The sequence below is a fragment of the Sturnira hondurensis genome, unplaced genomic scaffold (genome assembly GCF_014824575.4).
Source record: "Sturnira hondurensis isolate 20B ecotype Veracruz unplaced genomic scaffold, ASM1482457v3 Scaffold0001721, whole genome shotgun sequence".
In the NCBI taxonomy this organism is placed as follows: domain Eukaryota; kingdom Metazoa; phylum Chordata; class Mammalia; order Chiroptera; family Phyllostomidae; genus Sturnira; species Sturnira hondurensis.
In genome coordinates this window covers 2508674-2522800 of record NW_028074352.1, presented here as the reverse complement: position 1 = coordinate 2522800, position 14127 = coordinate 2508674, and the positions used below count along the sequence as shown (strand labels likewise).

General features: G+C 40.8%; 1 protein-coding gene across 7 annotated transcripts in view; it reads right to left on the bottom strand.

Moving 5' to 3' along the window:
- The window catches only part of WDFY3 (WD repeat and FYVE domain containing 3), a 288472-nt gene that overhangs the window by 150208 nt on the left and 124137 nt on the right, over positions 1-14127 (bottom strand). For 5 of the 7 annotated variants that reach the window (XM_037030828.1, XM_037030821.1, XM_037030851.1 and 2 more), the window contains exon 4: positions 3250-3303. The exons of the other annotated variants lie outside the window; for them this stretch is intronic. In XM_037030828.1, coding sequence (XP_036886723.1) covers positions 3250-3303 — 54 coding nt within the window. The remainder of the gene's footprint in view (positions 1-3249; positions 3304-14127) is intronic. 7 annotated transcript variants of the gene reach the window in all.

Genomic DNA, 14127 nt, shown 5'->3' with positions numbered 1-14127 from the left:
TTAGAGAATTTTTTTTCTTTCATTTAAGACAAACAAGATAAAAGTGTTTTATTAAAGAATTGAATGAATACGAGACTTACATGTGGTACTGTGCTGGGGCATAGGTTACCTTTATATACTTTCATTTGAAGGAACATTTTAATAAAAAAAAATTTTGATTGCTTATTTTTACTGAATCTTAACTATATAACAAGCACTGTTAAGTACTTGTAAATGCAACTTGTTACAAGAACCATGAGTTACTTTCCATTATTATACCCCTTATAACATATAAATTAAGAAATGGAGAGCCCTGGCTGGTGTAGCTCAGTGGATTGAGCGCGGGCCTGTGAAACAAGGGGTCGCTAGTTCGGTTCCCAGTCAGGGCACATGCCTGGGTTGTGGGCCAGGTCCTCAGTAAGGGACACATGAGAGGGAACCACACATTGATGTTTCTCTCCTACTCTTTCTCCTTCCCTTCTCCTCTCTCTAAAAATAAATAAATAATTTTAAAACAGGAGAAAAAAAAGAAATGGAGAAGGAAAATAATTTGCCGAGAGTAACATAGCTAGTCAGTGATAGAACTTACATTCAAGTCCAGACTGTCTAACCTGTCAGAGAAAAAATGTAGTGATAAAAAGAATTTACTGGAAATGAGAGATGCCAACAGAAGCCTGGCTTATTTCTAATATTTTGTATCTCAAGTGTTGAAACTATTACGTTCACATGTTCACTGATTTACGATTCCTAGTCCCTCTCTAGAAAATAAGCAGCAGGGGAGCAGTCTCCTTGGCTGTTCACTAATGATTCTCAGTACGAAGCGCATCACTGCACTGTGTGGGCACTTAGTAAGTACCTGTTAAATGAAGAGATAAACCATCCTAAGTTGGTTAAAGAAGGACGCACTGAGCTCAACTTCTAATGAACATTAAGAGGTTTGGATTTATTATGAATAATAGAGATTCCCAGCAATTTTGAAAAGAGGAGTAATAAAAAGAAAGCAATGCTTAAGACTGATTAAATTGTGAAGATTCATGAGAGGGGGAAAGCAAATAAAAGCATAACACTATGAAAAACTTCTTTAGCAGTCATGGTTTGAGACCACTGGTAAAAGTTGACCTGCAAATTTTTCTTGCACACTTACAAGGGATTCTGCCATTTGATACATTACACGAGCCCTCTTTCCTTGATAGGAATCAAATGCTCATGTAAAGAGGACTACTCCTTCCCAGTTAGCTGCAATGATCAATTAAAGGCTGACATGTGATGCTTTCACTTCCTAGGCTTCTTCACAATTAGGCAGCTCTGTTTTTATTTTGTGTATGTCTAATTTTGTAACTTGACATATCTAAAAAACTATCTGGAACCATCAAGTGATAATTTCATAATTATATCAATGTAATGAAATTCTGTATCACAAAAAAAATCATTACTAAATGAACTGGTCATTACCACCTATGCTTATCACAGACCAGGAAAAAAGAGATTTTGAAGAACTAAAGTTACTTTAAGAGATAATTAAAGTTATTTTCCTGGTACAGAAACTAGAAACCTATAGATAAGACCACTCTGAGTGAATATAAATTCCACCCATATTATTAAAACAAAATTGGACAAATATATACTTTCACTGCTACTGAATAAGTTTCCAATTATACAATGAATGCTAATGTCTATTTTGAGAACCAAAACACCAAAAATGTACTTTTGGGTTGAAAAAGTTCTACTTATTTGATAAACGGCACTTACAATAGTGTGTGCTTTCTTCTGTTTTGGTTGACAATGAACATTAAGGTATTCCTCAAGACAAATAATGGATTAGAGCTTGCTCTCCTTGGGGTACATCTAATCGAATTTCCATTTCCAGTGAATTTTCCTTCTCCTAAATGCTGAGGGCCCCCACAAGACTTGTAACCAGGGGGGCAATGGGCGGTAGGAGCTCGTCCCGGGCTAACCCCCGATCTCGTCTCTAAGGTCCCCCTTCTCTGCCGCTCCAGTCAGCTGAGAGCAGCCCCATGTCAGCTCTCCTCTTGTTTCTCTACCCTGAGCCCTTCCTTGTTTTTGTTGTCCTGAACTTTAATAAAGGTTACTGTCAAAAAAAAAAAAAGACAAAACTGTTCTTTGTTATTAAATATTATGACAGTTCAATCAATTACTGATGTGAATAAATAATATGTGTGAAAAAACTTTGAACACGATCAAGACAGTATAATTATTGGCAGTATCCCATCCCTTTAACAACTCTATCAACTAAATAAGTTGTTGAGAAGGTGGAGAAGGCCTAAGTTACTTCAGGAATAATGTACAATTTTATTATTTAGCTTTCAATTATATGCTTATACAGATAAAGAAATCTGGATAGGTAGTTGTGGTTGAATGATATGGAACAGATCTACAACTGTGTCAAATTCTCTCTATGTAACAAAAGCATTCAGAACTATTTTATTTTCACCTACTAATTTCAGAATATTGCCACTCAAAACAATTTAATGGGATCTCCCACTTTTTATTTTAAATTAATTAAGAAGCTGATTATAAAAGTAGGTAACATTTAGTGGTATCTTAAAAATATATGTATACTAAAAAGTGATTTTTAATTAAATTTCCACAAATCAGTTTCTTAAAACTTAGAAAAACATTCCTAGTCAAAAAAATATTGCATTAGGATCTTTTAATTTCACTTATATTTAACAAATACAAATTTAAATGATGGTTTAACTTAAGGTTATAAGAGTTACTGTAAAAACATATTATCCTATATTGTGAGCTGCCAATCAATCACTGGACTCAAGCTTTTGCTTTCACAACTGCATTTTATTTTAGTATATATAGTTAGACTCAAAAGTGCAGAAATGGAGTTAGAACTCTTTATTAGATTAAATAAGAATAGAATGTAGACAATTTTAAAAGAACTTTAAGTTACCAGTCTACATTGAAAGAATTTAAGTGAATTCCATTAGCATTCAGAATAATTTGGAAAAAATTTGTTAATAATAAATGCAATGCAACATTTTTTCCTTTGCAAAGCCCATTTAAAGCATAATCATCTTCAAACTTATGCTTCAGGATGATAATGTAAGACATGTTAATAGTATTACTACATTTAGTTCATTAAGAAAGATATCAAGCCCTAAACAACTCTTCCCATCCACCTCTACTCCCCCCTCAAAAACCTGCTGTAAATTAGTCAGAAAAACAGTATTAGAATTCGCAAGTTCCATGCTTCTTCTCATCTGATGATGCATAACCGCACCTTGAGAATAAAATTACCTGAAGGTGTTGTGGCTTTGAAATCCCTGGAGGATAGCAGGGCACAATATTCTTCTGTTTAAAAAAAAAAAGGGCTGGGCTGTCCAATTGGGATTTGCTACAGTATACTAATCCCACAACAAAACACTCCATGAGACACCAACCGTACTCAGCATCACCTGGCTTCTCCATCACTGTGCTGCTGCCCATTTTTCTCTTGCACCCCTGGATCTAAACAGTGGCACCTTGCATGCACCAACTAAAGATAATTTTTCACAGGTGGGAACTTTCTACTTTAATGACATAAACTGATTATGTCACCTTACAATTAAGCAGACTGCGTGTTTGAACTTAAAACTACACAAGAAGGAAAAAAACCTTAAACTACTCCCCTTAAACAATATAGCCACAAAATAATATGTTTTTCTCAAATTAGTTTAGAGTTACTATATATTTAACAAAAGCCACACAGAGACAACAGTGAAGAGAGAATTAAGAAAGACAGAGAACTAGAACTGTGAAGTTGCCTTGTGTATTACAAATCAGTCTATGTACCCATGTTATATATTGATATTTCCTAAAATTTTCAATTTTTAGTAACTTCTGATAAACAGATTTAAACAAGAGAATTGCAGATAAGAATGGCCCCTACTGAGATATCTATAACTCATTTATTAGAGGTAATCTGATAAAAAGATTTGATATGTAAATAGAGACTAGGTAAAAAACAAAATAACACAAGCATTCCACACCAAATTCAGGAGTCCTGGAAAAATAATCTTGCCCTGATGCCCAACACATATAGCTATTTTTCAAAGGAATAACAGAGGGCTCATGTCACCTGCTTTCTTGGAGAAAAATTTGAATAGTAATGGTAACGATTACCATCAATAACCTCCTGTAAAATAAAAGGTTAGAGGACTTCCACCAAGATGGAGGCATAGGTGGAAAACACTATGCCTTTTCCCACAACCAAGTTTGAATACAACAAAGGTTTAGTAAACAAAGACGCAGTCAAAGAACAGAAAACTGAACTATATGGAAATATGACAACAACAAACTGTTCAACTGGGACCGGTAATAGGGGCGGAGCCAGCAGCGGAGCAAGGTCTAGCAGGAAGGATCCCCCAACCCAGGCGACCTATGCGACCTATGCGACCCAGGCACGAGCAAGCAGCCGGCGTAGCCTCATGGGCCCAGTAAGGGTGCGGGGCAGGCTGAGCGTGATTGCACATTCGAGTGCACAGATAAACCCAGCAAAGAAGTGAGCAGTGAGACAGACCACGTGGCCCCGGGGGCGGGAGAAGGCAGAGGGAACCCCCATTGATTTCCTTTGACCCCGCCCCCACATACAGCCCCACAACCCAGCGACTTAGTTGCCCTGCTCTGGTGAATGCCTAGGGCTCTGATCCTGCTACCTAACAGGCACAAACAGCCCAAAAGATGGCGCAAGAGGAACTCAAAGTCCCAGAGCCCATAACTCTCAGCGACCGAGAAATCGCCAGCCTCTCAGAAGTACAATTCAAGACACTGTTTATCAGGATGCTCACAGAACTGGCTGATAATAGTCATAAATTAGAGGAACATATGAAGGCTAAACTAATTGAAATGAAGGGAGATGCCCAGGAAACCAATAGTGATGGAAAGGAAACTGGGACTCAAATCAATGGAGTGGACCAGAAGGAAGAACAAAACACCCAACCAGAAAAGAATAAAGAAACAAGAATTCAAAAAAATGAGAAGAGGCTTAGGAACCTCCAGGACATCTTTAAACGTTCCAACATCCGGATTATAGGGGTACCAGAAGGGGAAAAGAAACAGCCACGAGTGGAAAATGTATTTGAACAAATAATAAAGGAGAACTTCCCCAGTCTGGCAAAGGAAATAGACTTCCAGGAAATCCAGGAAGCTCAGAGAGTGCCAAAGAAGTTGGACCCAAGAAGGAACACACCAAGGCACATCATAATTACATTAGCCAAGATGAAAATGAAGGAGAGAATCCTAGAAGCAGCAAGAGGTAAGGGGACAGTCACCTACAAAGGAGTTCCCATCAGACTGTCAGCGGATTTCTCAAAAGAGACCTTACAGGCAAGAAGGAGCTGGAAGGAAGTATTCCAAGTCATGAAAGGCAAGGACCTACATCCAAGATTGCTCTATCCAGCAAAGCTTTCATTTAGAATGGAAGGGCAGATAAAGTGCTTCTCAGATAAGATCAAATTCAAGGAGTTCATCATCACCAAGCCCTTATTCTATGAAATGTTAAAGGGACTTATATAGAAAAAGATGAAAAATATGAACAATATGGACAGCAAACTCACAGTTATTAACGACCACACCTAAAACAAAAGCAAACCAAGAGGACAGTGAGATCAAGAGTGGAACCATAGAAATGAAGAACACATGGAGGGTTAGCAACAGGGGAGTGAGAAGAGGAGAAGGGGGGAGAAGGTACAGAAAACAGCATAGATGGTAGGTAGAAAATAGATAGGGGGGAGGGCGAGAATAGTAGGGGAAATATAGAATCTAATGAATTTGAGACACATGGTCATAAACTAAAGGGGGAGAATGGTGGGGGGAGGGGGTGTGCAGGGTAGAGGAGAATGAAGAGGGGGGAACAGAATAACAACTGTAATGGTATAATCAATAAAATATATAATAAATTTAAAAAAAAAGGTTACATGAAGAATCAAAAGTAGCCCAGTTCATGGCAACAGAGGGTAAAATGGAGATTCCCAAGGCCTGGGAGGAAGAGCAAACAGGGAGTTGCTGATCAGTGGGTACAAAGTTATAGCTATATAAGATGAAAAAGTTCTAGAGATCCACTGTACAACACTGTGCTTACAGTTAACTGTACATTTAAAAATTTGTTAAGAGGGCAGATATAAGTTATGTGTTTTTTACTACAATAAAAATCAGTCAAACAACTAGAAAATAAGAAAGGGGATATGAAAGAGTGAGATGTACCTAGATCTTGAACACCTAATTTTTTTTCACCACAAATGAAAACAAATCTCCATGATATATCCGGCCAGGTAGCTCAGTTGGTTAGACCACTGTCCCAATACATCAAGGTTGCAGGTTCAATCCCTGGTCAGGATACATAAAAGAAACACCCAATAAATGCCTAAGTAGAATAACAAATCAATGTTTCTGCCTCTGAAATCAACAAATAAAAAATAAAAATAATCTCCATGAAGATACCTGTGACCAAAAGAAACTTCCAATGTTCAAGGCTAAACTAAAAGTAAGAGAACAAGAATTCCCAAAGCCAGGGTAATTTAAGGCAGGTTTAAGAGATATTCCAAAATTATGCTTTTTTCTCTGAAACATCAGTAAGGGTGGCTTTTCTAACACTGCTCCAATTCTCAAGGCATTAAAATGAGTGGGGAGCAGAGAAGTCCTATGTCAAAGTCAGTAAAACTTTATTGAGTGCCTAATCTGTGACAAGCATTCTTCTAGGTCTGTGGTTTACAACAGGTGTGCCACAAAAAATTTTAAAACATGCAATACCTGATTATTTAGTCAGAAGCACTAACTTCTCTTCCTGTAGACTGTCCAAAAAACTGACAGCAGCCAACACGGCAACAGCCATCAGGTATGAATGAAATCAAAACTATAGTTTTTTTTGTCAGACCTGAAAAAAATATATTTTTTGGTATGCTACAGAACTTTAGTAACTAGCTTATGTGTGCCATCAGATGAAAAAGGTTAAAAATCTCTGTTCCAGATGATACAGAAGTAATCATAACAGACAATAAAATTAAATAAGTAAATGAGTAAGAAGATACTTTAGATGATGACGAAGCTCTAAAGGAAGTACTTTAGGTGACTAAAGAAATGTATACTAACTGGTATGGGGGTAGAGTAGAAACAATCTATTTGCAACAGGGAGGTCAAGAATGGTTCCTCTTATGGAGGTAAAATTCATACAGATTCAATTCAATTTTGCTGGATTCTAAAGTTAATAACTTTCAAAAGTTTAAAGCTAAAAATTACATGGAAGCACATAATGTGAAAAAATACATTTAAAAATAGCTGGGAAATAAGATGTTATCAATGGGAAGGGTGGGTAAAGGGCACAGGGGGCTCTATGAGTTATGTTTATAACTTCCTCGGAGCCTACAATTACTTTAAAATGAGAAGTTTTTAAAAACATGTATAGTTATTACTATAAATTACAGTGAGATATCTATTTCCCTTAGGATACTTCTCATTATTTCTCAGGCATTGACCTATAGATATAAAATTATAAAGGGATTCAGGAAAACAAATCTCCGACAAAGAAAAAGGTTTTCCTACAAACATGCAGGTTAGGTACTTGTACAAAGACAGTAACAGAGAAGTAAATAAAGTTCTGGAAATGTTTTTCTAATCTAGGAATATCATTCGAGAAAGAAAATGCAATGACACAACTTGTGACAGAGAAATCTGCCTTATTTAAAATAGCTGTATCAGCAAAAAACACGTATCTGCCATTTAAGACCACCTTCTTATTTCCATAGAAGAAACTGAAATCAGGAAAGGAAAAAGGAGGCAACACAATTTGGGGAGGACGTGGAGAAGACAGGGCAGGAAAGTATCTTGACAACTTTCATTAGACTTGCTTTAAGAACTGCAAAAATAATTAAAACTTTCACACTTGAAAATCCATACATCAATTCATATAATATAATGCTTCTGAATAAGGGATTTTGCCCTCAATCTAAAAACATTTAATGGCTATTGTTCCAAAGACTTCATAATGGGCTCCAGTGAAAGATAAAACATTGAGACAAGCATTTACCTCTGTGTTCTCCTGAAACCCCACAGCAATGACCGGAAATGTGTCCCTCCCAGAATTCACAGGTTGAAGCCCTAACTCTTAATGCAATGGTATTTGGTGATGGAGCCTACGGAAATTAATTAATTAAGTATAAACGAGGTCATAATGGGATCAGTGCCCTTGTAAGAAGAAAGACCAGAACTGTCTCTCTTTCTCCTACAGGTGGGGCCACATCCAGAAGATGTCATCTGCAATCCAAGATCGCAGCAGAAACCCATCAAGATGACAGTGGGATCCAGACTTTTAGCTTCCAGAACTGCAAAAAAATTTCTGTTGTTTAAGCCACTGGTCTATGGTATTTTAATGTCAGCTGGAGCATGCTAACACACCCACTAAATATGCAGAGGGGTTTTTCAAAAGGCATAAACCTGTAAGGACAAAGAGAATAGTAAAGATAAAAACAATTTTGAATACTAACATAGTACAGAAGCTAGTGGTAATTAACTTAGTAAATTCTAGAATCTTAAAGTACGTGCAGGAAAAACAACTAAACTATAATAGAACTACCAAGCAGCTCAGGAATTGGTGGCATTGGCTACCTTTCTCTGGAAGCAGAGGGGATAGAAAATGGTACATAGAGGATTGGTGAAATTACTTTTATGAGCAGCCGTGCACACAGTGCAACATACAGATCATGGATCTTAGAAATTTACACTTGAAAACTATACGACCCTCTCCACCAATGTCACCCCAATAAATGTAATAAGCGAATAAATAAATGAATAGACGAATGAATGAAGGTCATTCTATAGAATGAGTAAATAAGGTTTTTTTTTCTTTTTAAAAAGCAGCTAGACCCTAGATACCCACCACAAAAAAAGCACTAGACTGAAGGTTTATTCAGTGCAAAGAGTAAGAGACAGTGTTTGGCCTGGGGTGGAGCAGGGATGATAACAGCACATCAGGCACAGCTGTGGGCTCAGGGAGATAAAGCAGAAACTCATGTACTCTGAATGCTCAGGGTCCTCAGACCTTTCCTCTACTTGGCTTCCAAAACATTCAGAGTCATACATATATGGTCTAGGTAAAGACTAGATATTCTTCTCTGGGGACTCTGTCTAGTCAGGGAAAGATGGTCAACAAAATGGCCCAGCAGGATCACCCTGGACTGACGCCCAGAGTTGCAAGTTCTACTCACAATTACAAAGCTACCCAGCATCTTTCCATCCATTTTTATACAGGAACAGATGGCCAAGGATGAGATATGTGAGGACATTCTCCAACATAAGAGTCAAGAGACAGAAACAAATAAACAAAAAAGGGACAGTCTTAAAAAGACTACACAGGTACATGAAAATATGAAAACAAAAAACAAAAAGTCAGCTAAGAGAAGGGAATCCACACAAAAACAAAATACCAATAAAGAAGAAAAAAGTCTTAGAAATTAAAATTATAGAGCTCTGCGGCTGAAGAGGTCGCTTAATAAGGAAGGGTAGGGAGTGTGAGTGCACTATCGAGATATCCCTCATTCTCTAGCAGTTAGGGTTGTCCCCGGTTAAGACCAGTGAAGCTTTACTACTTGGAGCAGTTCCGGGAAACCAGCAGCGACAGTGACCCATCGTAAGGCTTTCAATCGGAGATAACGTGGGAAGTCAGTATGTCCTGCACCAGGGAAACTCCACGAGTCTCTTATCCAAAGGAATAATTGAGATCCCTGGGCCTGACCTCCTGAATTACACCTGGATCCTCTGCCTCAATATACCCAAGATTTAGGGGGAGTGGGATGCCACCTTGCACATTCCATCTCTTGCCCTTAGGCAATTGGTGACTTTGGCAAAAAAAGAAAATGGAACTAGCCAAATGCATATAAAGAGAATATATATACTATATGGTAGGGCTTATTTACACCCCCAGTTTTCTAGGTGTTTTTGATATGTCCATTGTATTCAGCTAAATGCCTGTTGGGTGTTCAACTTTGGATTAATACAGCAGAAAGCTACAGAAACACTAAAAATAATAATTAGCTGCTAGTTATCAAACACTTGATATATGCCAGTCCAAGCATAAAGGGTTCTTAGTATCTTTACATGTTGTTAGCAATTCTATGTGATAAATATTATTTGCATTTCTGGTATTAAAAACAAGGCTTGGAGAAGGTTAAAAATTACCTCGAGGGGACTTCCGCCAAGATGGAGGCATAGGTGGAAACACTGTGCCTTCTCCCACAACCAAGTTTGAAAACAACAAAGGTTTGGGAACAAAGACACAGTCAAAGAACAGAAAATTGAATTATATTGAAGTCCGACTACAACGAACCGTTCAACCCAGATGGTAAGAGGGGTGGAGCCAGCAGCGGAGCAGGGTTGGGCAGGATAGATCCCCGGACCTGGGCACGCAAGTGGCCCGGACCCAGACAGGGCGTGGGGCAGACTGACCTCGGTGGCACATTGGAGCACAGTGAGACGGACCACGCAGGCCACAGGGGTGAGGGCTGACGGCGGTGGCACACTCGAGTGCAGTGGGACGAAACTCGCGGGCCCCGGTGACTGTGGCAGCTGCAGTACCTGGGGGGCCGAGGCGGGAGGCGGCACACAGGACGCCATTGTTCCTCTTTGACCCCGCCCCCCATACAGCTTGACAACCCAGCGACTTAGTTGCCCTGCTCTGGTGAACACCTGGGGCTCCGATCCTGCTATGTAACAGGCATGAACAGCCCAAAAGATGGCGCAAGAAGAACTCAAAGTCCCAGAGCCGATAACTCTCAATGACCGAGAAATTGCCAGACTCTCAGAAACACAGTTCAAGACACTGTTTATCAGGATGCTCACAGAACTGGTTGATTATAGTCACAAATTAGAGGAACATATGAAGGCTAAACTAATTGAAATGAAGGGAGATGTCCAGGAAACCAATAGTGATGGAAAGGAAACTGGGACTCAAATCAATGGAATGGACCAGAAGGAAGAACGAAACATCTGACCAGAAAGGAATGAAGAAATGAGAATTCAAAAAAATCAGGAGAGGCACAGGAACCTCCAGGACATCTTTAAACATTCCAACATCCGGATTATAGGGGTACCAGAAGGGGGAAAGAAACAGCCATGAGTGGAAACCTTATTTGAACAAATAATAAAGGAGAACTTCCCCAGTCTGGCAAAGGAAACAGACTTCCAGGAAATCCAGGAAGCTCAGAGAGTCCCAAAGAAGTTGGACCCAGAGAGGGAGGAGAAGATAGCGGCAGAGTAGGACAAAGGCTTTCACTTCCCTTCACGTGCTGGAGAAAAACCAGGCTGCTCTGCAGAGGAGCACAGCGAACACCCAACAGAGACCCAGCATATGGGATGGCAGGACCCCAGAAAGTATAGCGGACACTGAATGACCAGAGGTTGAGGAGAGGAGATGGACCTCAGATGAACAAGGTACGAGGGAACAGCGCAGAGGTTGCAGGCCCTTTGCCGGGCAGTGCCGGGGCCCTGGAATGGCCGCCTTGATCTCTGAGAGTAGAGGGAGGGCAACAACAAAAACCCTGTGAGAGAACTAGTCACTGGCATCCTCTCTAACCAGCAGGGTGCAGATTGGAAAACATCAGGAGAGATCGGTCTGCCTGTAGTGGCAGAGAGAGGAGTGGGCATTGGGAAGCAAACCAGAGACCTCTGATAACCTGTGGAGTCAGACTGTGGTTGCCAGTTTGGGGAACTGAGGGGCCTCGGCATTCTCAGTAGCCTGAGCCGGTGCTCCCACAGTCTCGGGGAGCTTCAGGATACTGGCAGTGCCCCTGGAAGAGCACCAGTCACCAGCTCCCTCCCTACCCAGCCGGGCGCAGGCTGAGAGGCACCGGGAGTTCGGTGTGGTTACCAGCTTGGAGGTCTGGGAGTCCCGTGCATTCCTGGTGGTGTGCATTCCCGATAGCAGGGGACTCCAGCCAGGGACTCCAGCCGGAGCTCACACAGCCTCGGGGAGCTGCATGCTACTGACAGGGCCCCTGGGGGAGGGCCAATCGCCAGATCCATCCCTACCCAGCCGGGCGCAGACTGAGAAACACCGGGAGTCCGGTGTGGTTACCAGCTTGGAGGTCTGGCAGTCCCCTGCATTCCCAGTGGCGTGCATTCCCAATAGCAGGGGACTCCAGCGGGTGCTCACACAGCCTCGGGGAGCTGTGGGCTGCTGGCAAGGCCCCTGGAAGAGCGCCAGTCACCAGCTCCATCTCTACCCAGCTGGGCTCAGACGGAGAAGCTCCGGGAGTCAGGTTGTGGCTGCCGGTTTGGAAGAATTGTGAGTTGCCCAGTGTGTGCAGCCACAGCACTGGGAAAGGTCCAAGCCCAAGCCTGCGAGACCAGGAAAGCCTGGGTGGGCGTGCGTGCTCTCACGCTAGGCCAGAACAGGGAAGCCTGGGGGAAAACCTGCTCTCAGTGGGGCACGGGAGAGCGGCACCATTCTGGATCTTGGGAGGGCACTGGCGAGACCAGCTAAGTTCACTGAGACGAGACAAAGGAACACTAATAGCCCTTCAGGCTGCTGCAGCTAGGGAGACCAGAAGAAAAGGTTTGACCAGCTGGAAGCCAACAAGAGGAGTAGGTGGAAGTGGAGAACACCAAGATACCTGCAGGAGACTGCACCACTGAATCTCACAGGCATCTTACCACAGAAGTTCACACCATAAACCCAGGAACCCAGAACAGATCACTTTAAGAAGCTGAAGCCAACAAGAAGATCAACACAAACCATGGGAAGACAAAGAAACAATCCCCAAATGAAAGAAAAGGAGGAACTCTCAGAAAGAACATTAGATGAAATAGAGGCAAGCCAACTATCAGACATTGAATTCAAAGCACTGGTTATCAGGAAATTCAAAGAGCTTACAATGAGCTACCAGAAACTAGAGGGGAGCTACCAGAAACTAGAGGGGAGCTACAGTGAACTCTCCGCAAACTACACCAACATGAAAAAGGAAATAGAAACCATTAGTAAAGGCCAAGAGGAAATGAAGAATACAATTTCTGAACTGAAGAACACAGTAGAAGGTATGAAGAATAGAATCGATATGGCGGAAGATCACATAAGTGAGATTGAAGACAGGATAGAAAGAATCTCCCAGATAGACCAAATAATGCAAAAGAGAATCAGAAAAAATGAGGACAATTTAAGAGAAATGCAAGACAACATGAAATGTAATAACATCCGAATAACAGGAATACCAGAAGGAGAGGAAGAAGAACAAGGGATAGAAAACCTACTTGAAAGAGTAATAATGGAAAATTTTCCTAAGTTGAAGAGAGAGAAAGTCACACGGATTCAGGAATCCCAGAGAGTCCCAATCAGGTGGAACCCAAAGAGGCCTACTGCAAGACACATCATCGTTAAAATGGCAAACCTCCAAGACAAACAGAAAATCCTAAAGGCAGCAAGGGAGAAAAAGGAATTAACATACAAGGGGGTCCCAATAAGGTTGGCTACTGACTTCTCAATGGAAACACTCCAAGCAAGAAGAGAATGGCAAGAAATATTCCAAGTAATGAGAAACAGAGGCCTACAACCAAGGCTATTGTACCCAGCAAGGCTCTCAATCAAGATAGAAGGACAAATAAAGAGCTTCCAAGACAAAAGAAGTCTAAAAGAATATACCTCCACCAAACCAGCTCTACAAGAATTACTAAAAGGGCTGCTTTAGGAAAGGAAGGAAAAGAGAGAGACAGAGAGGAACACAGGTACATAAATGGCAATGAATAAGTACCTTTCAATAATAACCTTAAACGTAAATGGATTAAATGCACCAATTAAAAGACATAGAATAGCTGAATGGATAAGAAAGCACGACCCACACATATGTTGCCTATAAGAGACCCACCTCGGGACAAAAGACCACCACAGACTAAAAGTTAAAGTATGGAAACAAATTTTCCAAGCAAATAGACAAGAAAAAAAAGCCGGGGTAGCAATTCTCATATCAGACAAAATAGACTTCGAAAGAAGGGCCATAAAGAGAGACCCAGAAGGTCACTTCATAATACTCAAGGGGAGAATCCACCAAGAAGACATTAACATCGTAAATATATATGCACCCAACATAGGAGCACCCAAATATATAAAGAAAATTCTGGAGGACCTCAAGAAAGAAATTGACAGCAACACAATTATAG